We start from the raw sequence: 25628 nt of genomic DNA on the forward strand, positions 1-25628 counted from the left end.
TTTATAGTTTAATGTTACTCGCGTCGCGTGAATCGCAACTCAACGCATCTCCTTCCTGTATTCATTTGTTGCGTTGCGTGTATTGTTGCTGAAGTTACCAGTGAAGCAAAAGTAGTATAACAAGCATCGGTGGTTCAGTGGTAGAATGCTCGCCTGCCACGCGGGCGGCCCGGGTTCGATTCCCGGCCGATGCAATCTACTTTTTATTTCATTTTTTTTGTACTATTCTTTATAGTAATAATTTATTTATTTATTTGAAATTATTTTATTAATATTTTTTTAGTAGCATGAGCCAATATTTGTGTAGATTTCAATGTTATTATACATACATAGACTGAATTTTATATATGTACATGTATATATGGAACGATATTTAATGTAGTTTTTATATACACATAAAACAAAAAACTATTGAATGAAAAAGTCCCACTGAAGAAAATTTTTAGGAAATTTTAGACAATTTAAAACATTTTATTCAAAACGGTTCAAAAGTTACCGATTTGTTTACGTGGCCTTTATATAGAAAACTTTGAATTTTTCTTTCTTTCTTTTTTTCGCTTTTCTCTTTATTTGGGTTCATTTTAACCCATGATTTTGACAGCTAAATTTTTGGTTAATCGTAATGAGAAGCATCTACCAACTATAACGACATGATGTTAAAATGAAATAAAGCACTCAAATTTGGTCAAAATGAGGTCTGTTTTCTTTTGCCAAATGTCGGCAAATGCCCACCAAGGCTATAGGGCGGTGAATGTTGTATTCGAGTTACCCGCGTCTTGTTGGTTGATTGACCTTTGATTTAACATATCGTCAAAGAAAAAAAAAACCGCATCGTTTCAGCGGCTATTTCCCGAAATTAAGAAGTGGCCACACTTTGCGAGCAATGTGTCCATGTTTAGATGTGAAACATGAAAAGGCGGACTGTCTTGTTGGAAATAGTGATCGTCCGCGTCGATTTCTTCAAATTCGGGTAAAAAAAAAATTTGTCAACATTGTCTTCTAACGCCGGTATCAATGGTAATGTCATTTCCTGCCTCATTTCGGAAGAAATAAGGCTCGATGATGGCAATAATTAGTTATATTACTATATAGTATTGCCAACACCTAGTCCTCTTCCACTTTGGATACTAAAATATAGCAAATTCTTTTAATTAATGGTAAAATGTTTAACATAACCTCACTAAAATGTTAATTTATAAATTGATCTCGGTTAGGCACAAACTTTTTGAGTAATTCAGACCAGTTTATTCTAGACTCAACACATCTTTAATACCGGGTTCGGATTGAAAGTTTAAATTACGATAAAGTAGAAGTTGAGGATCGCGTACGCGGTGTCTACGCCAATAATGAAAGAAGAAGAGTTTGAGGCTACATTTAGGATTTTGGCAGAAATCAAACTTGCCTTAACTGGGTTTAGCATTTTAAGAAATTAATATAAAATTTCAAGATTTTTCAATGAAAATTTCAAAAAATGAATATTTTTTTCTACAAAACAAACTCAAAAATGCTGTTATGTACATTGAATCTAGTATTTGTAAACATATTTATGAACTTATTGATTAAACGCCAATGAAAAGTAGTAAAACTGGCGCAATTCGCAGTTCGCTATGCTCAAGCCTATGATTTAGTATACTAAATAATTTTAAGTAGTCAAAAATGAAAGCGACATTCTTGTACATGCGTTTATGGTCAAATGAATATTGAGAAAACAAGATATTAATGAAATTGTGTGAAACGCTTTTACAAATGTAGGTGGGTGGGTGCGCTAAGACATGAGCTATGTGCACATAAGTAAACGATTATGTAAACGATTCCAATTAGGCCAAATAAGCGAAACGAAGTAGAAAAGCGAAATTATTATGACTGAGTATGTGTGTGTGTGGGTGAATATGTACACCAGTTTTAGTAGAGAAGATTGAGGACTTCAAGAAAGCATCAAGTTATTAGATCGCCTTAGTAGTGCGTGTTACAGAAATTGTTACAGCGTGTTCGTTTTAGATATTTCTCACCTCCGGTATTGCATTCAACCTCTTAACTCCATTTTTACGTGCGCCCTAAGCACAAAACGCCGTGTACAACCCGTCAAAAACAAATACAATCACCAAACAGTAAAATATTTTTTTTTTTTGGTTTTGGTTGGGTGTGGTTTTTGGTCAATCAAGACACATAAGAGAGACAGACACAGGATTAGGGACGAAACAAATAAAAATATTTAAGTGAAAAAACGCTTACAAATGCGTTTAGCATAAATATATAAGATAATAAATGTATATAACGTGTATACTTACATTTTCCAATTGCTGTTTGACTTCGCTTATCACCTTCAGCAGCTCGTCCTTCTTCGTGCTGGTGAACGACTTGGTGATAGTGGACGCGCTGGAAACAGGCTTACCGTTCTCTGTATTATGTTTGGCACTAATACTGCGTCGATCTGCAAAATATACAACATTATAGTGAGAAACTTTGTGCAGCGCGATTTTTAAAATTCACAACTTACTTGTGCTGCCGCGCTCTAGCATGCTGCCAGGACCCTCGGGCAAGGCGGCCTGCAGGAAACTGCTTGCCGCTTGTGGTATACTCTCCGAGCTGCCGCCCAAGGTGGACGCTAGCGAACGCTCGGCATTCTCAGCGCTCGGTGTTGAGCCTTCGTCTTCGGTGTCCGAGGTGCCAGTGCCGGTACCAGTGCTGGCGGTGTGTGTGCTGCCATTGCCGGGCAGTGTCAGACCGGCTTTATCAAATTTCTGTCTACGCATCGATTTGCGCAGTTCATCCTCATTCATGGCGGTCACTTTGAAGTCACTGAAAATGTTGAGAAAGTAATTAATTTTATTAATAATGTTGCTGCCGCTGCCGAAATTCACTTACGTTGGCGTGCTGGGCGATATGTTGTTGTAGAACATGCCGTGATCTGAACTGGTGCGTTCGCCATCCGAAATATCCTCGACATCACCATCATGCTCATTGGATTGTGGATCGAAACGTAAACCGGGCTTCCGTTTCTCAGGTGCCAAGCGATTGGCCGCTGTGCCACCATTGCTGCCGGTCACCGCAGGCACTGTACCGCTATTATTGCTGCCAATGAATTTCAGTTCACGACGCGTTTCCATGCCGGAGTCAATTGACGAATCTTCACTGAGGTAAGTCTGGTTATACATAATGTCCTTGGACGATGCGCTATTGTAGTCGGATGTTTGTGTATTGCCCATACCACCGCCACTCACAACGACACCAACACCACCACCCACGCCGCCCATACCACCAACGCTCGAAGTTATAGTGCCCAAAGGACTTTCCGAATTCGAACGCAAATCGTCCGGATCGAATGGTCCACGTTGCGCCCAACGGCCACGCGCACGCGGCACACCACCAACACCTAATTGGCTAGGTGATGAACTCAAATTGGATGTTGACGAGGCAGACTGCATGGCGGAGACGGTTGAGCCAGGTATGGACACGCCAACGCTCTCATCAGCATTTGCCGCAGCCTTTCGCTTCGCCCACTGCGGTAATTGACCAACGTCCGAAAATTTATAGCCCGGCGTCAGTGCCGGCTCCTCGGTGAACATTGACGGCGATGCGATGAATTTGTGTGGTGTTGCTGTTTCTTCCATTTCATGTGTTGGCGACTCGACTATGATGCCCTCCGGCGTGGCGATAATTGAACCGGGACGTGGTGGTAGCGGCGCATGACCAGAACGTAGTCGCTGTTGTGAGAGACGCGCTTGCATTGTGACAATCATATCGTGTGGCACTTGCCACACAAAAATGCAGCCATCACCACTAGCCGAAATGAGATGACGACAGTCGTTGGTAAATTTGAGCCCAGTAACCAACTCACTGTGGCCATACATGCGTGCCATACACTCATTGGAATAGTAATCGTAGACTGCAAGCGTTTTATCTGTGCACGAGGTGGCCACATAAATGCCGCTGGGATCGAGGCTGAGCTTAATCAAACTACCCTCGTCCGAGTGTGAACCCTTGAAGGTTTTTGTGTGTTTGGCGTTTTGTGTGCCATAGACGCGTATATTGCGATCTTGGCAGGCGGTGAGTATGTGTTTGGCATTTGAGTCCACTTCCATGTCATACAACGTTGTTTTGCCGGAGGTATTTGTGCCGCGCAGGAAAATGTTGCCCTGTACACAGAGTGATGAAACGAAATATATTAGTATAAGGGGATGTCAAAAGGCGTCTAATATTTGCTAAAATTACCTGGAATGTTCTGAACATTATCGACTTGTCGGCACCACAAGAAATCATTTGGAAATTGAGACCGGATCCCACAAATCTGATCGATGTTATGGAGGACGAGTGATCGTCCAATGTCTGCAGCAGCAAATAATCTTGTGACACATCGAATACGTGTATTAGACGATCACGACTCGCGCTCGCCAACAACTTCCGCTCGATCTTCTCATTCGAATACTCAAGACACAGCACTTCCGATTCGTGTGCCTCAATTGTCATGATGAGCTTTGTGTTCGCCAAATTATAGATTCTTATGTTGCCACAACGATCGCCGCTGGCCAAATGCTGCAACTCCGGACTAATTCGTATGCAGCGTACACCATTGCGACCGTCATAGGCGGTATTGGAGTTTTTATCGCCCGAAAGATCTTGATCCTTGATAAAATTCATTTCATCGTCGATGTACATAATTTTTAACAGTTCCTTGGAGTAGATATTTTTACGATAATTTTCCGTGTTTGTGCAGCCATCGAGACCCCACACGCGAATCGTATCGTCCGAGGAGCACGTGACAAACGACTCTTCGGGCAGTGTGTCCGACAATTCGCGCTCCATATTGTATGGCACAGTTTCCACGCCCCAAATGCAGGTGGAATGATAGAGAAAAGAGTGCGATTTGCCCACACGTTTTATATCCCGCATATCCCAAATATAGAGCGAATGGTCATTGTACACACAACTGACCTACAGAATAAAAGAACGACAGTGAGAGAATGTTAGGGAGAGTATTTGGTGATAACAAGCTTGGCGTTGCCGATTTACTTACCTTCGATCGCTGCTCATCATAAACCATCGCCACACAATCCGGATATTTGGCATGCGGTGGTACAGTCATGATGTGATTGATATGTATACCCTGCGCCACATCCACACCCAGATAATGTGTACGCGGCAATGTCGTCACATATTCCAATGTGGCGGCATTAAAAATGCGTATAATGGCTTCGGCACAACCGACGAGTATGAAGCGCGCATTCACGGTTAGACAATTGGCGCTCGTCGTACGACACTGCACCCATTTGTCCAACAAACGGCGTGAACTGAACTCAACCAAATGACCCTGTCGGGTAATGGCATATGTGCGATCCTTAGTCTCATCCTTGCCGCAGGCGACCGCACAAAAGTCATTGTCACGCAAATCACCCAATATGGCACTGCGACCCATCAACGGTATGGGATCCTTGTACTGAAAGTGAAAGAGGTGAGTTTCTGATTACATTGAATGGATTTTTTTACTTACCCTGCGTCCACCCTCCATATACCAGTATTTGACATGACGATTGCCCACTGTGACAAAGTAGCTGCCATCCTCGGCAAAGCTTAGCGCCGACACTTTGGAGCTGATTTTATTCGAGGCCATCTTTTGATTCGACCGCCAGTCGAATACATTCACAATCATATCGTGTTGTGAACCGATCGATACCAGGTACTTGCCGGTGGGTGAGAAGGCCTGCAAAGTGAAGTGAATAGACACAGTTCGTATTACATGAGAGGTATTAAATATGAAGTTTGTGGTCCAACTCACCACACATGTGACGGCATATTTGTGATCGAAGAATTCCGCCACCACATTGCCGCCGGTGGTGTGCTCGAGGTTGCCATTCGGCGAGTCTAGCTCCCAAACTTTGATGGCGGGATTGATGCCACACTCGCCGGTGGCGACATAACGGCCGCAGCGTGAGAATGCGACCGATGTGAATGGTTTGCGGGATGTGTTGACCAGGTAGGCCTGTGTTTGGCGTTTCGCATTGAACAGGACCACAGTGCAGCTGCAAGAAAGAAAAGGAAAAAAAAGGTTAGTAATTCCAAAAAAGAGACAAAAGAGGCAAAAAGTTTAACGCCAAGGAAAGCGCTCAGCATATTAAATGTGAAAGCATAAATCACTTTAATTTTAATTATTTATAAGCAAGTCGTTGGCAGCGCAACGCCCAGATCTTTTCATTAAAAAATCACCTGCTGACTTAATTAGCGCTTAAATGCCTTTTCAACCGTTTTATGCTGCATATTAAATATTTTGTTGCAGTTGCATGGCAAAAGCTTGCGCAAATCCTTTGTTAAGACTGTGAGGAAGGAAGTTCGCTTTAGCAATTCTTTTACAATGCCGAGCAGCAGCAGTAAATTTTCAGACATACTCGTGCATTCACATGCTGATATGGCATGACATAAAAATTGGCGAGCGAAAGAAAAGTCGTAGCAGGATGGGAAGTGAAAACTTTTATGCTGAAAAAAAGGAAAAGTGAAAAGTTCAACAGCGGCTTATGTGCCCTTGACTTTCTGCACACATTTAGTTCTAGAGTTCATATTGGGTTTACTTGTACAAAAGGGCTGAGTGTAAACTAACGAGAGGAAAAACAATTTATGTTTTAATTTTAAGAATTCCTTTCCATAAAATTTAAATAAATCAGGTCCATGTTCTTCTCCAACTGGTCTTTCCAACGGAATGGGGGTTTTCCCTTTCTCTGCTTCCCCCGGCGGGTACTGCGTCGAATACTCTCAGAGCTGCAGTATTTTCATCCATTTCGACGAAGTGACCTAGCCAACGCAGCCGCTGTCTCTTAATTCGCGGAATTTTATCAATGGCGTCGTACATCTCGTTCAGTTCACCATTCCATTGACTATGGTATTCGCCGTTGCCAATGCGCGAAAGACCATAAATCTTCTGCAGAACCTTTCTCTCGAAAACTCGTAACGTTGATTCATCAGATGTTGTCATCGTCCATGCCCCTGCACCATATGGCGGACGGCGATGATGAGTGATTTGTAGAGTTTGGTTTTTGTTCTTCGAGAGAGGACTTTACTCCTCAATTACCTACTCAGTCCGAAGTAGCACCTGTTGGCAAGAGATCTTCTGCATTAGATTTCGAGCCTGCCGTTGTTGTTGGTGCTAATGCTGGTTCCAAGATAGACGAAATCATCTTCGATTGTGGGAGCAAAGTCGGGAGTGCGACAAATGCTTGTTTGGTGACAAGAGATATTTCGTCTTGCCCTCGTTCACTACCAGACCCATTTGCTTCGCTTCCTCATCCAATCTTAAGAAACCAGAACTAACAGCGCGGTTTTTGAGGCCAATGATATCAAGATCATCATTCTCTATTAGCTCTGCAGTTCGAATTATTTTCTCCAGGAATAGATTGAAAAAGTCGCACAATAGGGCGTCGCTTCGTCTGAAACCTCGTTTGGTATCGAAACGTATGTAGCTACGATATGGATTTTACTTCAAGAAAAGATTTAAAAATTCTAAAGAGTATAGTGTAACGACTGAACATGCGCTCGGTAGCTGCGACAGTAGGCAACTCAAAAAGTCTAGTAAATCATATCCTACATGGAATATTGAGGATGAAAGAGACATGGACGCGATGGGTGATATGCTTGCTCATTCCGGACAACAAGTGCAAGCATCAAGCCTCTTTTCGGCACTGTTTTGGCGCGGAAAGAGTTTCTAGGGTTTCTCGTTACCATCGACGAAACAATGGTAAATACCAGGGACTAAGAAGCAATCGAAACAGTGGCCTTTATTCGATGAAGTTGCTACGGATAAGGCGCCCGGAGAGGGAATGGCCATTGTTTGGTGGCATTCACAAGGTGAAATCTACATCGCCTACCTGAGGAAGGACAAAACAGTCACAGGGCGCTAATATGCCGAAAAAATTAATAATTAATTAAGAAATTAATTTTTTTATAACTTGACAACGCTCTGACTTACAGCTCTCTCGTCGCCACAACTAAATTGTATGGATTAGACCACGAACTGTTACCCCATATACCGTACTTGTTTCGTTGGATACATTTTTGCTTCCAAAAAAACTTGAGAAGCTCACTCGCCCTCCAGAAATTTGAGTTAAATGAGGAGGCTATTTCCGCCACGGTGCTTTTGAGTCGTTTGGTGACTGCCGACTAAACATAAGTTCACTAATAAACAGCAGAGAGTAAAAAGCAGTCGAAGGAGTGGACTGTACGAAGAGAATTAGCTACGGAGGAAACTTAAACTGTTCTATCTGCCGGAAAGAATAATACCACCGTTTTCTGGATCTACATCTCTTATCTGGATATGGGCACCTCCCCTTAGGCTCAACCAAATTTCACGAATTAGGCCACGAACAGCTGGCACATTCATAATATTTGCTTCAAACGGCTTGATTTTACTTTCAAACTTGAGCAACTCAGTCGTCAAGCAGTAATTTGAGTCAAACGTGGAAGTTGCTGCCATCAACAAGACCGAACTTGCAGTCATACATTCATTCATTAAATACACTGTTGCCCTACCTATAGAGGGCCACTATCCACTACAAAATTCGTAAGAAAAGACATGTTAAAGAAGTTAGAGCACTTACTGGGTCCGATTGAATTGAGCAAAAAGGTGTCCATGTTGAAAGTCGCCAAGGGCGAAGTTCTCTATCTCTACGAAGGGTAATTTAAACTATTTCTGAGTAACTTTTATCCGACCTTTAGCTTTAACAGAATGTTGTTTAACTTTTTGTAACATTCAAAAAAAATGATTGAAGCCGAAAAAGTTGCTCCAGAACTTGACTGGGTTATGATGTCGATTGCGGCTGATGCACTGAGCAACGGACGCTAATATTAGCTTAAGCAGCGCAAGTTCATGCAAGGTTTGCTCATATTTTTACTACACCAGCTTTCCATATATACAAATTTACATATACGTTACATAGCATATATGTAAAACATATACATGCGCGATTCGCGGCCGCTTTTTCAACACACCAGGCAAGTGTTGGCATAAGTGAAAGCTTTGAAAAGGCTCTCCGCCGTTGCGCAACAGCCCCAAAACTAGTTGGTAAGTCAATCAGTCGGCGAATCGCGCAACTACCACCCATTCTCTCCATAATTCCAACCAACACAGTAAAGGGTTGTAGTAAAGCGGTCACACAACAAATTTGCCTTATGAAAGACAAATGTTACCAGCTCCTCTGCTCTCTCCTGCACCACAATCTCAACAATTTGCAAGTGTTTGCCAGCTGTCAACACGCTGCAGGCCATTCTGAGATTGTCAGCCGGGGTTTCGGCCATTTTATCGTATACATTAAGCGGCTGTGCAGGCTGCCAAACAAAGCTGCTTTGCGCGGAAAATCCATCAGCCAAGCTAATGCTTGTGTTCGTGTGTTACATGTGTCGTGGTTAAGGTTGCATGTGGTCCTTTATGCTGCGAGGCCATACTGCCCCTATTGCCCCTCCGCCTACTTGTCATCTCTTATCGCGTAGTTTGAGCTTCGAATTCATCTTTTATTTATGACAAATGCAGCTGTGGCCCGCATTCAAAGTCGCATTTGGCAGTTGCCTCCCTCCTCACCATGACATTATAAGACACACACACGCACACATGCGCTTCAATGTTGTCTCAAACAATCAAGGACAAAGGACAAAGTACGCGTTCAGCCAGAAAGTTATGCTTCCGTGTTGGCTGAAAAGCTCTGCTCGGCGTTGAAATAGAAAATTACACTGTGCGCTGTTATGCGAAAATAGTGGCGGCTCAACTGGGCGTATACGTAACTTTTCAGCGTAATTTACAAATGTTTTAAAGCTTCCTCGACGCTCTCTGCTTTTTCTAGCTGTATTTGCATTTGGATAATGCTATTTACTTACACTAAGCATAAGCTCAGCTTTTGTTGTTGTAGTCATCGATTTTAGGCGTTTTTGTGAAATGTAATCAGCGTGATGCATTCAATAAGCATCAGGCTGCCAAATTCAATTTCGTGCGCATATATTTTTCCCAATGCCGAATAAACAGCTGAAGATATGCTTGGAAAATTAAATTGTATGCACGAGTGCAGACTCGTAGATGCGAACATACATATCTATATGTATGCAAGTGCAGAAGTGCAACTGAATGTGCATGTTTTGCTAGAAATGCGCGCAAAGTCTGTTGGCAAGGAGGCAATAAATTGTAAGGATATTCAGCACGAACTGACCAATTCCAAGCAGTTGAAATATTTCTGATTTTATATGCAAATCGGATTTTCTATTTCAATTCAACAACAATTTCTCGAAGTTTAAGTGCCGACTATAAAATGGCTGAAAGCAAAGGAAATTCAGTGGAAGTGAAAGTAAATCAAATTTTGATGCACACGTACGGAAAAACTCATGTTTCAATTTATTCAGAGAGGATAAATGTAATTTATATTTGAGGTATTTACTCGACCTTCTTCTTTCTGTTAAAAAAAAAAACAAGAAAAATGTTAATTTCGGTAGCACCGAAGTTATAATTTCCCTGACATATACAAGATATTTCCCCAAAAACTTGATTTTGATCGGTCAGTTCGTATGGCAGCTATATGTTATAGTGAAGTGATCCTCGGAGATTATATCGCTGCCTTAGACACTAGCTCATGCCAAATTTTTTGAAGATATCTTGTCACATGAAAAAACTTTTCATACAAGCATTTGATTCTGACAAATGAGCAGCTTCTTTGGTAGAAAGCGATGTGTAAAAATTTTTAGATCGAAATCTGAGGGACTAGTTTGCGTATATACAGACGGACGAACGGACAAACTGATGGACCAGGCTAAATCGACTCAGCTCGTTATTATGATCACTTATACATATTTTTTATGGGGTCTCGGACTTTTCCTTCTAGGTGTTACGAACTTTGTGGCAAACTTAATACATCCTGTTCAGGGCAAAAAAAAACCGGTTTGAATCAAGCTCCCTTTGCTAACTCTTTCTCTATTTCCATTATGCATTTTCTCTCTCTCTCTCGTTTCTTTTTGCATTCACTCCTTCCCTCTCTCTCATTCTTATTGCACTCTCCCTCTCCCTCTCTTTCCTTTTCATATTCAATTTCTCTTTCCCTCTCAAACTCTCTCTCTTTTTACTGAGCTTAAATTTTGCGACGACAGAAGAGGGATCCTCTCAATGTACGTATCTCCAGTTATTAGGAACACTTATTGAAAAAAGTGTTTCAGTTTTACGACAGATAGCAGATATCTACATAACCGATACAATTCTTTCCTTATCTTAAGGGAAGAGAACGTAAACTGCTACTAAACTACTAAAGAGGCAAGGGATGTGTTCAAAATCTCTCTCTCTCTCACACATGCTCTCTCTCTATTATTTATACTGAGTCCGAATTTTGCGACGATTGAACCAATGTTCAATGTTTATCTTCATATCCGTAGGAATATTTATGGGAAAAACTTTTGAAATTTTCAGACAGTTAGAAGAATTTTTAAGAACATTTATAGATCATTCGATATCGGTTCTGCGTATTTCCGGATTAAAGGAAGAGAAAGCAAACTTCTACTGTGTTCAATTCAGAATCATGCCGTCAGTTTATTGCATAAGTATATTAGTCATGGGCGTCAAAAAAGATGTAGAAACTATCCAACTTGTTCTTATGTAGTTTTGAATTATCGAGAACCTATTGCAAATATTTCATAGTGTGTCTGACTTTGTTATATGTACTGCCAACATACTTGATCTGTAAGCAACAGGCAGCGAAGTCAGCTCTTAGGCTGAGGGAACCGTCCCAATTAGTCGCCTGCAATAAGGAGCTTTATATCATATTTTCTAGGATTTTAAAAATCCTATAGAATTGAAACTAAATTTAGTCCTCAATGTTGCCTTATCATCGAGGAAAGAATAGGAATGGAATGAGGTAGATAGGAACGCTGGAATAAGCATCTGTACTGATAGGTCCAAACTAGATAATCTAGTTGGTGTCTTTAAACAAAATAGGATATCAAAATCGTCTTCCGTCTACCAGACCACAGTCTGCCAAGTGGAAATCACAGCAATTATAGAAATTATTCTTGTTCTGACGAGGAGTGTGTTCACAATAATGTAATAATGTATTTATATTTACAGATAGCACAGCTTTGAAATCACTAAAGTCTGCTAAAGTCTTATTAAAGATAGTAAAAGAATGCCTTGCTTTCTTAGTGGATCTATCTTCCAATTTCTCGATAAACATGTAATGGATTTCAAGTCATAGTGATATCCCTGGTGTGAATCAGATGAACTAGCCAGAGCAAGCGCCACCTTACAATTAGGCCTTGAAAAAGGGAAAATTATATGCCTCTGCCCACTTGTAGATATTATTTCGAAATAAATGTTATAAATTTAACTGAGTCTCAGTGGGTTCAATTCCTGACTTGTTTAATAAACAGATGTACCGTCGAGGGTTTCTTGATGACGTTTTAGATGTTGTGCAAATAAAACATTTTGTATTAATGAACTTCATCAGAAGCACATCCTCCCTTCAGAGAGTAGGCAATGGAGTGAGTGGTCATTAGTCCCGGTGGTAACTCAATGGGCCTCCTAAAGGCGTAGGTGCGTCGTCAGATAACCACTGTAGCTACCTCCCGTTTCATCAAATATTAATCCTCAGGTTATAGTCAAACTCTACACAACAATATTGAGGATATAGCACTAAAACCTCTTTGTTTTCGCCGGTGACCTAATTTATATATCTAACCTTTGTGGAAAACTAAATTCTACAACTAAATACTCAGCAAACGCAATGAGGCCACAAAGCTTTTTTCGCGCTTAACCAACGACTTGAATAAGTACTTTTCACTTGCTTTCCGCAAAGTTTAAAAATAAGCTTCTATAATATCAAATTGCGCCATGTACTCAGTGGAAACTCATTTCGCTGCGGCTGAGCTACTCGCTGCTGCTTTTAGTTGTAATTAACGAGAAAAAGTGTTTTTCCAACTTTCAAAGATACGCGGTTGCGGTGCAAACAACCGTTATATGCACTTAAAAACCCCCAAAAACCGATATTGACAAACAACAACAATTCGACACAAGTTTGTGTTTGTTGCTTTTGTGGTTAAATCGAAAAAAAAATACACTTACCCTGCTGGATAGGCCAAGAGACCGCTAACGGGCGAAACATCCAAGGCGGCATTGCTGCAAACTGTGAGGCCGAGCACTTTTTTGAGCTTTATCTGCAAATGAACGGAAAACAAACACAGAGAATAAATAGTTAGAATTGTGAATCAAATGGTGAAAGAAAGTGAGAGGTAGAATTTTAATATACTTATGTATATAAGAGTGGGCAGAATTTCGGTTTTAATGTTTTTTGCTGAATTTTGGAGAGCAAAATTTTCAATCGATACCGTTGGCGTGTGACCAAATGTAATGTATCAGCACTGCATGGTACTTATTCGTGTTTAGTATGTATGTATATACATACACATGTATGCATGTAGTATGTTTACTAGTAGCTGCAAAAGCATTGCTTGTGTAAATACAAGTTTGATGCCATTTAAAATTCATTTAATTTGTTAGATCAAACAAATGCAGTCGCATTCAATTAGCTTCTAAAATGTATGAGTTTAATTTAGTTATGAGGAACTCGGTTAATTAGTGTATATTACTTTTTTTTAAAGAATTTAGAAATACATTATTACATTTTTTTAATTTTTTTTTTAATATAGAAAAAAATTAATAAAAAAAAATTAAATGCAATTAAAATTTATTGTACTAATTGAAAGAAAAATTATATATAAAGTTAAATATTTCAATATTTCAATTCAACTCAAAAGGTAATTAAAATGTATCTAAAAAAATAAATGTGTGTGAAAATGTCCACCAAATTTAATTAATCAAAAATTATAATATATAAAAATTTTAACAAATAAAACAACAACAATAAAACAATAAACTAGCCGAAGTTAAAAAAATAATGGAGCAAGAAATAAACATAAAAAATATGTATTCAATATTAAAAAAAAAAATAAATAATATAAATTGATAAAATAAAAATTAAAAAAAAGTAAATTACGGAAAAAAATTATAATTAAATCAGCAGTTAGTAATTTAATTTAATTCAGTAAAAAACAATAAAACAAGAAATGCGAGTATATGATTATGTACATATTTAAACAAAGAGGAAAAAAAAAAAATTAAATTGAAATAAAAATATTATTGTTAATTAAAATTTATAAATTGATGCACTAGATTAAATAAAAAATTGTAAATTGTATAATCCTTCTTTATCGTTATTAAACCTTTTTTTATTTAAAAATATATATTTTTAAAATAGTTTTTTTTTTTAATTTTGAAACTACTGCGTATAACTTTTTTTATAATTAATTTAATTTAAAAAAAGAAAAAATATATTGTAATTAAAAATTTGTTGCGCTCGACTAATTAAAAAAAAATTAAAAATAACTGTGTATTATACAAATTTTTTACTTTATTAATTTTATTTAAAAATTAAAAAAAAATGTATTGTAGTTTAAAATTTTCCGCAATTAAAAATATATATTATAAAAATTTTTTACTTAATTACATCTATTTAATTAATATTTTTTTAATTTTTTTCGAAACTTCGAGTGCCGGCATTACTCAGCTTCACTTAAAAAATTGTGAATTATGTTTTCTATTATTATAAATAAATATAAATATAATTTAAATTATAACTTAATTTTTATAATGGAAAAAATTGTTTTTTTTTAAATTAATTAATATTTTTTTAATTGTTTAAATAAAATTTTTTCGTTTAAAAATTTTCAATGTTTAAACATTTTTGCCCTCGACTTTACTTATTTAAGAAATTGTAAATTAATTATTTTTTTTACTTAATCAATATTAATTTTAATTTTTTATAGTATTGAATAAGGAAAAAAATTACTTATTTTAACAAAATTGTGTACTACAAAAATTTTTTAGTCCAAAAATTTTTGAACTTCACTTAATTATTTTAAAAATTGTAAATTAATTAATTCTTTACTTAATTAATATTTTTTTAAATAAATTTGTTTTTTAATTTTTTAAATAAAGTCATCAAAATGTGTTTAAAAATTTAAAACTGTGGCACTCAATTTTACTTAGTTAAAAAAAATTTAAAAACTTATTTTTTGTAATTAAAAATTGGCTATTTCATAGTATAAAATTTGTTGCACTCGAAACTTTAATAACTTTTACAAAAAACTTGAAAAAACTTTTTTTAATTAGATAAAATTGGGTCTTCCAAAGTTTAAGATTTGGTACACTCGACTTTACTTATTTAAAAAAAATTTGAGTTAATTAATTTTTTCTCTGAATTAATATTTTTTGTCAATTATAAAAAATATATACTTCACAATGTTTTCTGAAAATTGGAAAATTGCTGTAGCAACTTTACTTATTTTAATTTTATTTAATTAATTATATTTTTTTAACTTATTTAATTTGTTTGATTATTAAAAAAATTGTATCTTTCTAAATGTTGTTAGTCAAGTTTTGTATTTTTTCAATTGTATATATACCTAAAATGGTTAAAATAAAAGGGATTTAATTTAAATTGCAATTTTTTCAATTTAATTTATAAATTAAATTAATATAAAATTTATAAAAAAATTAATAAATTTATTTCAAATAAAAATGGAAAAAAAGAACTTGTATTTTTGCATAACAAAGTATAATACATCGCGATAAAAATAATCACATTACATGTCAAGTCTAAGATTCAAAAAGTGCTTAGAAATAATTAATTGACTAAAGTAATAAAAAAGTAATGCAAAAATTTACGTAATTTATCGATTTTAAACACAGCGCAACAATAAATCAATGAAAATAAACAAAAGTCACGTACACGCTAAAAAAACAACAACAAAAGGCTTGTCTCGAACGCTGAAATGCCTGTTAGACGACGTCATGCGCAAGCGCAACAGTCGCCGAAACGACTCGCGCCACACCAGCGATTGACATCAGCATCCAGGTAAATACCTGGATGTACTCACATACTTGATAACTGAATAAACGCTTCAACTAGATGGCAAGCAAATATTTATTCCAATGTTTATATTCATGTTTACCTTTTCTTTTTAACTTATTTTTAAATTTGGATTTTTTATAACTCAATTTAACTACGCAATTCACAAAAGTACGGCAACCACGTTGCACAATTTGTCTCGATTACAGACTGAACAGCAAAACGCCACCAATCAATTGGAAACTGTTATTTAGTCGATGCGCTGAGGCACACACACACGCTTACATATGAAAGCACATACGCACATTTAACCTTTTTGTTTGCTCGAAAAGCTACATTACGGGTATTTCAAGCCTTCAGCAATTCAGTCAGCCATTCATGCATTCAATAGCCAGCGGGTAACGCGATACACTCGTATAATATAGCAGCTCGTCGTTGTTAACTGTGATGATTTTCAATGACTGGGTGAGTCGTTGTGCGACGTTGCGTATACGTAATGTGCTATTAAGATTCACCTTGATCTTGTCTAGCAGGGCGCACAGCTGCTGAAAGCTGAAACAAAGTGTGCTTCACTTGAGGCGGTGTTGTTAATGTGCTGTGTTTGTTGTTGTTGCACAACAATCATAACTACCGCGTGGGGAGAAAGGAGGCGTGGCGTATGTATTTAAATGAAGCTATAATTGTGCAAACAGGTAGTTGGAGTGTGGAAAGACTAACGAGAAAAGGGTAAGAGGCACCGAGAAATTAAAGCACAAGTTGCAAATGTGTAAAAAAAAATAATAATAAAGCGCAGTTACAACGTAGTTTTGCTGCTGCCATTCAGCGATAGTTAGTCAATAATTGAGATCATCGAGTGATTTCAGTTCACGTGGAGCGCGAGCTGTGTGGGTAAACACTTGCTAATGGATTTCGAGTAGTTGCTATTGTTATTGTACAGAGCTCATTAACATATTAGTTTGTGTGGCGCGTGTTTAACGAGTATATATATTTACATACAAAATAGCTTTAGTCTATTAATTCATTAGATATTCGTTAATCTCACTTAAAATTGACAGGAATGCGGCTTTGAGATCTTTGTTATTGTTGTTTCTTGGATACAATTAGTGTTAGAAATAAATCACGATTTTATAAAACGATCGTTATAGGCGCCGTTAATTTCAGTTTTGAAAAAAATTAAAGTTTAAATTAAAATAAAATCGTGATGAGAAAGTAAAAAAAATCTATTTTTAGTACTTTACAGTGACATAAGAGCAACAGGGTGACTATTTCTGGTACCAATTTATTTTTCATTCATTTTTAGTTATCTATTTTTTTATTTTTTTTTTAGTTTTTTTTTACATTTTTAAATTTTGTTTTTTTTTGTTTTTCTTGAAACCAAAGCCGGTAGCCAAAGTATGGCTGCTTATGAGGGAGGGGTGTCGCTGCTAGTAGTGCGTTTGCCCCGGAATGACCTAGTTTGAAGGTCGATGACCCAGCAAAGACACGGTATGCGGAGAAGCGACGTGCTGAAAAGGAAGCAGTTGCAACCGGCAATTAAAGAGGAGCTGACGAAGCAGCTTCAAGAATCCAATGATATCGAGAAAGCAGTCTTGCCTAACTTTAAACTTGAATCGACAGCAGTGGCAGCCAAGCGACAGAGGTTAGTAGAAGAGGTTACGGTTCTCACGACAGTCGGGTCTAAGTAACCAGAACGGACCCGGATTTTTATCTGGGCAAGAGCTGTCAACTTGGAACCCTACCTCGAAATTACCTCATGAATGTTTTCTGCCGCTAAAACAACAACAACAAGAGTTTAAGAGGCTACGACAGCAGCCAAAATACTGAAGACAAGGAGAGTAATGCTCTCGAAATCATTTTCATAGATCGATCCAGCTTTAAAAGGCCGCAATAGCCAAGGTTGAGAGGCAAAACTCGGGAGTCAAACTAGTAGCGGTCGAAAGGAAGGCTACCACATCCAGATCACCCACGAAACATTGTTGTACACGAACTGATACAGCATCGTCTCCGTAAGCTTCACAAATTTCATTGCAATTTTCCCTTTTTTATACAAAAATTTCTTCATTATTTTCACTCATTTTTGAGCAAATGTAACTTTTTTTCATCTTCCCCGAATTTATTTATTTTTTTCGTTAAATGAAGCTTAAAATATCACCCTTTAACACTATATGGTATGATAAAATGGAGATATACGACTGCAACGACATCTAATGACAAAATACGCAAAGACTTTTTCGACCACCGATATAAACATCGCTGACCAGTTTGGTACCATTACCCATTAATTATTTATTTACCCAATAATTATTGAATTAAATTTAATTCGTCCAAAAGCATGTCTTATCATCATGGTAATTATTATTAGCCATGAAATTATTTGTATTTGAGCTGAAATCCTTAAATTGCCATGATAGACAACTCCAACCATATTATTATAGTTTTCAAGAGCAAAACATATGCAAATAAGCGTCGCTAATTAGTAAACAAATATTTTAAATATTTGTGTATAATTTTTTCTTGCTTTTTGGACCAAACCAAAACATTGATAATGTCTAAAACTAGTTTATTTGATTTAGATTTTTTTTTTATTTTGCCACAGTTTATAAATATGCAAAATATGTAAATATGTATGTTGACAAAAAACGTGATTTGAAAATCCATTCTCAATGCTAATTAACGTATTACGGTATGTCAATATTGGTGTGTGAATATCAATATTTCCATATGCATGCCACCGACCGCCACAGCAATCGAGATTAGGAGTAAACAAACAACGCTAAGTGATCGATACATTTTGGTGTTTTCGGTTGATTGCATCACCGACGAATACTCGTACCCGTATTAGCATAAACAAATAACGAAATTTTAGTTTAGAATGTTAGTGAGACATGAGTGAATTATTTACTATATGTATGCAAATATGACATTGGAGAATGTTTTGGGGGATAAAAATAGGTAGACTTGTTTTAATAGTAGAGCACGCGGTGACATTTTATATGGCAGTAAAAACTCAAATTCAACTATTTTTTGTTAATTTCATTTTTTTTCTAGACTACGCCTATATATGTAACATATTCTATAAATTGTTTAAAGTATTTTTATTGCTGAGTTTCGAAAACTATAATTTTAAGGTATATACCATATCAAAGCAAAAAAAAAAATAATATTAGCAAGAAAAGGTCTTGCAAAAGTAATTTGAAGTGAATCTTTCAACTGATGCTTTAGTATGTAGTGGTGTTATACTAATCACTGAAGCTTGGAGAGTGTCGAATCGAACAAACAATTAGTATAAGAGCGATAGACTGGCATAATATAAAAGAAAGCGATTATACCACTTCAATACGGTAATGGTACACTCTCTATTACTGACATCAACTAGTTACCTTTGCAGTTTTCTGCATAAAAAAGTGTTTCTAAGTAAATTCCGATAACTGAAAATTTTTTGAGAGAAAGTTATATAAACAAGGTTAGGTAGAATAAGCTTAGACTTGGATAATTTTGAATTTGACAAAAGAAAAAGTTGATTGGTCGAGACGATCGATCCATGTTAACATCATTTCCGTCATTCTAAATTAGATATTGGAAAAACTGTAGATCACCATCACCTTTAAATTGGAGCTCCCGTGTGTGTAGGAATTTTGACCATGCGTCCAAATCTACTTCAGCTTCTAAATCACGTATTAAGAGCAGAGTTGTACTTACAGCTCGTGGAGTATTCTATAATTGAACGCGTCATTTCACATTTTAGTATAAAATGCTGAGTAGTTGATTTTGAAGTGGTTGGAGCGGAATCGGTGAAGAAGAGGCGTAGTGGGCTTATTTATTGATGAATCGAAGCTCAAGAGAAAGGGAAGAACAGAACTGCTATATAGGCCTTGAGATTGCTAACAGTGAGCTCAATGCTAGTCAAGGAGTGCATGACCTCACTAGCTGTGGTATCTGGGTACTTCCATATTAAATTTGTCTGAGTGGCTGTCACAGCGGAATCGTCGAAAATTGTAAGCTGAACTGGCTAGAAATGACACTCTTATCTCATTAGGATGGGGACGGTGTTGCCCTATTTTCGTGCACTTGGGCGCTGGAATCAGGGGCTTCGCGCAAGATAAACGTTGGTTAACAACCAGCACTTGTGGGCTATACATTTTGGTAGACGTAACTTGTCAAAGTTGCAGGAAGGAAGATAAGATGGAAACTTTTAGACACTTTCTTCTACACGGTTTAGCTTTTGCCAGACTAAGGTTGAAGCATATTGGTTGCTATACGTTCTACGAATCCGGCGAATCGACTTAAGTAGATATTAAGCCAAATAAATTTGTGACTGGCTCTAGGCGCTTTGTAGATATACATTGGTCTTTTTAATCCGTACTTTGGAGTTCTGGAACAAGCGGCTATATTATTACTGCTATTCATGATCCCACGAATATCAACTTATTGACCTAACGTAACTTAACTTGATTTTGAAGTGCGTCTTGAGAAACTTTTGTCCTTGCAAAAATACAATTAGAGCTTAGTCTTTACCTACCAAGGCGCGGGAGTTATTAAAAAATTTTCTTTGATATTTTTTTGGAATGGGATTCAATGCATTAACCAAATATGAAATACTAAGCGATTCATTATATGGTAACTCTAAAAATTTTCTTAATTTGAAAAAAAAAAATGTAAATTGTTAATTCACAGCGGATATCCACGTCCATCAAATGGATTAATAATTTATTAGCAATACATATGTAAGTACATGTATAAACATACGTTTCTGTACTTATAACGACTTGAAAACATAAAATATGCTTGTAGACAGATACAACCTACACACTTGCAACATATACTGTAACGAAATTTATGAATTCGCTGCAACATTTATATATGTACATACATATGTCGATTCGTGACTACAATGTCGGACAGAATTTGGAGTAAAATATTTACTACAAGTGCTCTAAATCAATACAAAGCGGCAACAAACGTAAAAGGCCGCAGATATGCCAGTTAAAACACCCACTATTGAAGCGAAAACAAAAAACAAAAAAACAAAAAGCTGTAAAATATATGTATATGAGAGTAAGTAAGCATATAAGTGCTTTGTAACAAATGTGAAGTAAAATTTCGCAAGCCAACTGTTGAGCTTCAAAATTCATGCCAAAACTTAAAGAATCTTTGGCTTAAGCATGTAGTATAAGTAGATATTAAGATGCATAGCGTGTATATAGATTTGTGTGTATATGAATGTGTGCTGCCATTTTGCGCAATTGTTATTGTTTTTGTTATGCTGTCGCAGGTAGCTGCTACTCCAGTCAGCCTGAGTACATGTACAGAGCTGACTACACGGATGTGTCAGACATTTGATGGATGGAATGACTGATGGATTTGCCAAATTGATTTGCAGAACGACAACTGACTTTAGAATATTAAAATCGCATTCATAATTTTTTTAATTTTTTTTCAAGAAGCGCAGATTAAATACTGCTTTTTGTAGTTTTCAGCAGATGGTTTGAAAGCATTTAAGATGCAGTAAAAATATTCAAAATTAACACATTTATTATAATACATATGTATGTATGTAAAGCTACACGACTTGAGCTTTCAAATTAAACTTAACTGTCAGAAATAATTTTATTTTTTTTTTAAGTTAAAAACATTTTTTTTAGAAATTCTTTTTTTGCGAAAAAAAATTAAAATAATGTTTTTTAATAAATAAAATCATATTTTTTAGAAAACAAAAATTTTAGAAAAAAAACAAAGTTAAGAAAAAAAATTATTTTAAATTATTTGGAAAAAAACAGAGTTTTAGTAAAAAAAAATTATTATAGAAAAACTGTCAGGAATAATTTTAATTTTAAGTAAAAAACAGTTCTTTACTAAATTTTTTATTGTTGTAAGTAAAAAATAATTTTTTAGAAATCCTTTTTTTGCGAAAAAAATTAAAATAATGTTTTTTACCAAATAAAATAATATAGATATATTTTTTTAAACTAAATTTTTTTTTGGAAAAAAAAGTTTTAGCAAAAAAAATTATTTTTTTGTACTGAAATTTTTATGTGAATCTTCGAAGCAATAGCTAAATCAAGTATCAATGCAGAGATTCAATTAAATCCGTTTCATACAACAGCACATGTCATACAACAATCAACACTTAAAGGCGCCATAAGCAATATGTTTTTCATTTCAAGCTGTGAAAAAAGTGAGCAGTGAGATCACCCACAGGCTGTAGTGAATAATATTGTATAAAAATTGTAGAAAAAAGTAAAGCCCAGCACTTTTGATGCGCATTTTGAATGAAATGTCATTTGCGCGAATTCACGCCTGCGCTCTTTTCGCCCCCCCTGCCACAGCCACAGCAGCCTTGCTCTCGACATTTGACTCATCTCAGCTCAGCAGCTGCACCCACAACACTACGCCACGCTCGCTGATAGTTATTGGCATGCAGCGAAATATTTATATATATACAAACATACATACTATACAGATATTGTATATACATTTATAAGCATTTATACATACATACATATATAAATAATGTCTTTCGCTGCCATATATGAATTTTAACATCTGTTGCAATACCATTTTCATATGGACTCATCATTTAGTACTTTTTCTGCTTATTTCTTATTCAAGTCAATTTTATAGTCAAAGCTATGTTGCTTAGGTTCCCGACCCAGCACTCGTTTGGTCGCATGTTCGAAACACATAGACAATAAAATTGAGCTTTTGCGACACTTATCAAATATCAGTCGTCCTCAAGCAGAACTTAAGACGCACATAAAAATTTTTGGCGCTAAAAGAACGTTTCACAAAATCTTAATGTGTTTCTAATGTAGCTCTAACCTCAATTTCTTACCTAATTAAGAAAAAAATCCTGCCCAGCATCTGCCTCAAGGTTCTTTTGTAAAATATTATCATTAGTAAGGCTGTGAGCACTTTAGTGAGGGTAAATAAGCCAAAAAAGAAACTATAGAATCTAAAAAAACGAAAAAAAGCGAAAATTCCGAAACTGACAGTTAAACCTTCGAAGGTTTTGACACGAACGTTTTGACATCTTTCTATCCGGATTTGTCAATATTTTGTTAGACTTTTGAGCTAAAATAAAAGGGTCAGAAAACGAAACTAATCGAGAAGTTCGCTGATTCTCACTCCCCTCATGCCTTTAATGAACCGTAAAAAATGCGTTCTGGGTTAATAAGGTGAATTCTTGTAAGTTCTTATAAATGTCTTCATATAGAAAGTTCTATTAAGTCCACCATCTAACTCTGTTAGATAAGTTCGTTAAGAAGCATTTAAAAGACTGTTTGAAAACGTACTTAAAAGAGCGACCTCTATACAAAAGACCATGAAATCTCATCTTTCAAAATCATTTAGCTGTTAGGAGTCGGCTTTAAGCTTATAGGTCCCTTTTGACCAATAATGCTATAAACAAAGAACACTGAACAGAAAGGAGAGAAAACGCTCGACTCAATGTCGGAAGCCTTACAAAATATATAACTATAAATGATCAGAGTGCCGAGCTGAGTGGACTTAATCATGTCCGGAAGCCTATAGATACGTGAAATAATTCCCCACTTTTTGAGATATTGATCTGAAATTTTGCACAAGTCCTTTTCTCCTCAAGAACCTGCTCATTTGTCGGACCACTATAGCGTATAGCTGTCATATAAACTGAACGATTAAATTCAAGTCCTTATATGAAAATCTGTTCTATTCGATAAGATATCACAACGAAATTTCATATAGATGATTACTGAAGACAACTTGACCAAATCCGTACATATCATTCTAATCGGACCAACATTGCATATAGCTACCATATAAACTAAACAACCAATATTTAGTTCTTGTAGGGAACACTTTTCTATTTGACGAGGTACCTCCATGAAATTTTTGTGCAGATGTTTGTTCGAGCAACGCAACAAATTCCGCAAAATTTTTTCGGATCGGGCCACTATAGCATATAGCTGTCATGTATACTGACCTTTCAAAATCAAGTTCTTATATGGACAACTTTTTTATTTGAAAAGGTATAGCCTTGAAATTTTGCATAGATTCCTGCCTAAGGCAACTTTACTATCTCTAAATATATCGATCAATTCGAACCACTATAGCATATAGCTGTCATACAAACTTATCAATCAAAAATAAGAGAGAGAACTTCTTAAAGGATTTTAATATCTTAATTATATTATGGATGTATGAAAATTTTGCTAATATTCCGAAAATTCTCAAATCTTAATCAATATATTTAATATCAGACATGAAATATTTACGACTTATTGTAGCTAATTTCCTACTGGGTATTAAGTAGGTTTTAAGAGAACACAATTCAACTCGCTTGCCAAAGGTCGTTAGACACAAATCGAGATTTGTATTCATTATTCATTCTTTATATAAGTAAGTTTTGTTTTCGCTCGTAGCTACCGAAGCGCTGTCGGTGGAAACCGGTTTCTAGCAAAGGCAAGGAAAAAATCTCAAAAATTAGCAAATGAAACGATTATTTACAATTTTGTTGTCTAAATTTAACTTTTTTCTGCTGCGCTCGCATGTTGTCATAATTGTAAACAATTAGAAGTCATTTTCGTGATCAAATTAAGAATACAAAAACTACAATATAGAGAAAAAAGCGAAAAAATGCTAACGGCTGTCAGCTTCAGGCAGACAAAAAACTAACAAAAATTGGGAAAAAAATTAGGAAAAAAAATTTAGAAAAAAACGACAACTAAAAAATTGTGAGCTGCAGAAAATCACAAAAACAACAAGAAAAAGTGCCCGCCGGACAGAAATTAGGTTGTTGCTGAAAAAAAACAGAAATGATTGAAAAATAGGAAAAAACAGTATGTGAAGTGCTTGAGAAAGAGGAATAGAAAAAAAAATAACAACAACACGATTTCAACAATCGGAAGTCGCTGGCAATTAAAAATAAAATCGTAAGTAATTTTTTTTTAAACCGCTGCCGCTGCTCACTCACTGTCATTGCCAAAAGCGTTCGTCGGCATTGGGCGGTTAGGTTAGGCAATATTCACTTCAGACATCAAAATAACATACATATGAGCCAAAGTAAGCGCATAAATAACAAAAAAATATATATCTATAACCATCCATTGCGCAATCGCACACACAGCCGCAACCACAAACACTTGCTTTTTGTTGAATTTTTCTTCAATTTGCGATTTATGCGTTTGCAACGAATTTGGCCGGCGTAGCATAAAGAAAATTCTATGCGAATCGTTGCTAAATTAAATTCTGCATGCATTTGCCACCCGAAAGCAACAACAACAACACTTGTTTAAACAATTTGTTGCGCGTGTCAGTCGAAGGAAATACGAATTTGGTTGCGCAGACAGAAAATCATAGACAGTTCGACGGAGTTTTTGTACGCATGCGTCAGCCATAAAATTAAATGCGCTTGTCTGTCTTTCCGCCGGTACTGTATGTGTTTGGCGATGGTAGCGGAGTTATACGCGCTCAATCAAACACGAACAAACTCTTTAACTCAGTTGAAGCGCTCCACCATGCCGTTGTTGCATGCGAAATTTCAAGCCCAAGCGACTAAACGCTGCTTAAGCTCGTGTCAAAGCGTTTATGTGCATGTATGTGTGTGTTGGCGTAGTGTAAGTGCCGGTGGCAGGTGGAAATTGAAAGAGCTAGTGTAGGTAAACGGGTCAACAACGGTACAATGCCGGATTAGCGATGGTGTCGCTGACAACAGTTGACCGATAATTGAATTTATTGCCAGCG

General features: G+C 36.4%; 1 protein-coding gene and 1 non-coding gene across 5 annotated transcripts in view; one reads left to right on the top strand and one right to left on the bottom strand.

The window, feature by feature from the left end:
- Positions 1 to 25628, bottom strand: part of LOC120769680 (mitogen-activated protein kinase-binding protein 1) — a 111766-nt gene that overhangs the window by 11861 nt on the left and 74277 nt on the right. For 2 of the 4 annotated variants that reach the window (XM_040096803.1, XM_040096800.1), the window contains exons 2-10: positions 13064 to 13155; positions 5774 to 6017; positions 5489 to 5698; positions 5015 to 5434; positions 4213 to 4932; positions 2866 to 4136; positions 2498 to 2799; positions 2289 to 2431; positions 2010 to 2054 (exon numbers count right to left, since the gene is read on the bottom strand). In XM_040096803.1, coding sequence (XP_039952737.1) covers positions 2010 to 2054; positions 2289 to 2431; positions 2498 to 2799; positions 2866 to 4136; positions 4213 to 4932; positions 5015 to 5434; positions 5489 to 5698; positions 5774 to 6017; positions 13064 to 13155 — 3447 coding nt within the window. The remainder of the gene's footprint in view (positions 1 to 2009; positions 2055 to 2288; positions 2432 to 2497; positions 2800 to 2865; positions 4137 to 4212; positions 4933 to 5014; positions 5435 to 5488; positions 5699 to 5773; positions 6018 to 13063; positions 13156 to 25628) is intronic. The other 2 variants (XM_040096801.1, XM_040096802.1) reach the window with 1 other exon arrangement.
- On the top strand, positions 124 to 194 carry Trnag-gcc. Its single transcript has one exon. It is a non-coding gene; the product is annotated as a tRNA-Gly (tRNA).

Source organism: Bactrocera tryoni, chromosome 2 (assembly GCF_016617805.1).
Source record: "Bactrocera tryoni isolate S06 chromosome 2, CSIRO_BtryS06_freeze2, whole genome shotgun sequence".
In the NCBI taxonomy this organism is placed as follows: Eukaryota; Metazoa; Arthropoda; class Insecta; order Diptera; family Tephritidae; genus Bactrocera; species Bactrocera tryoni.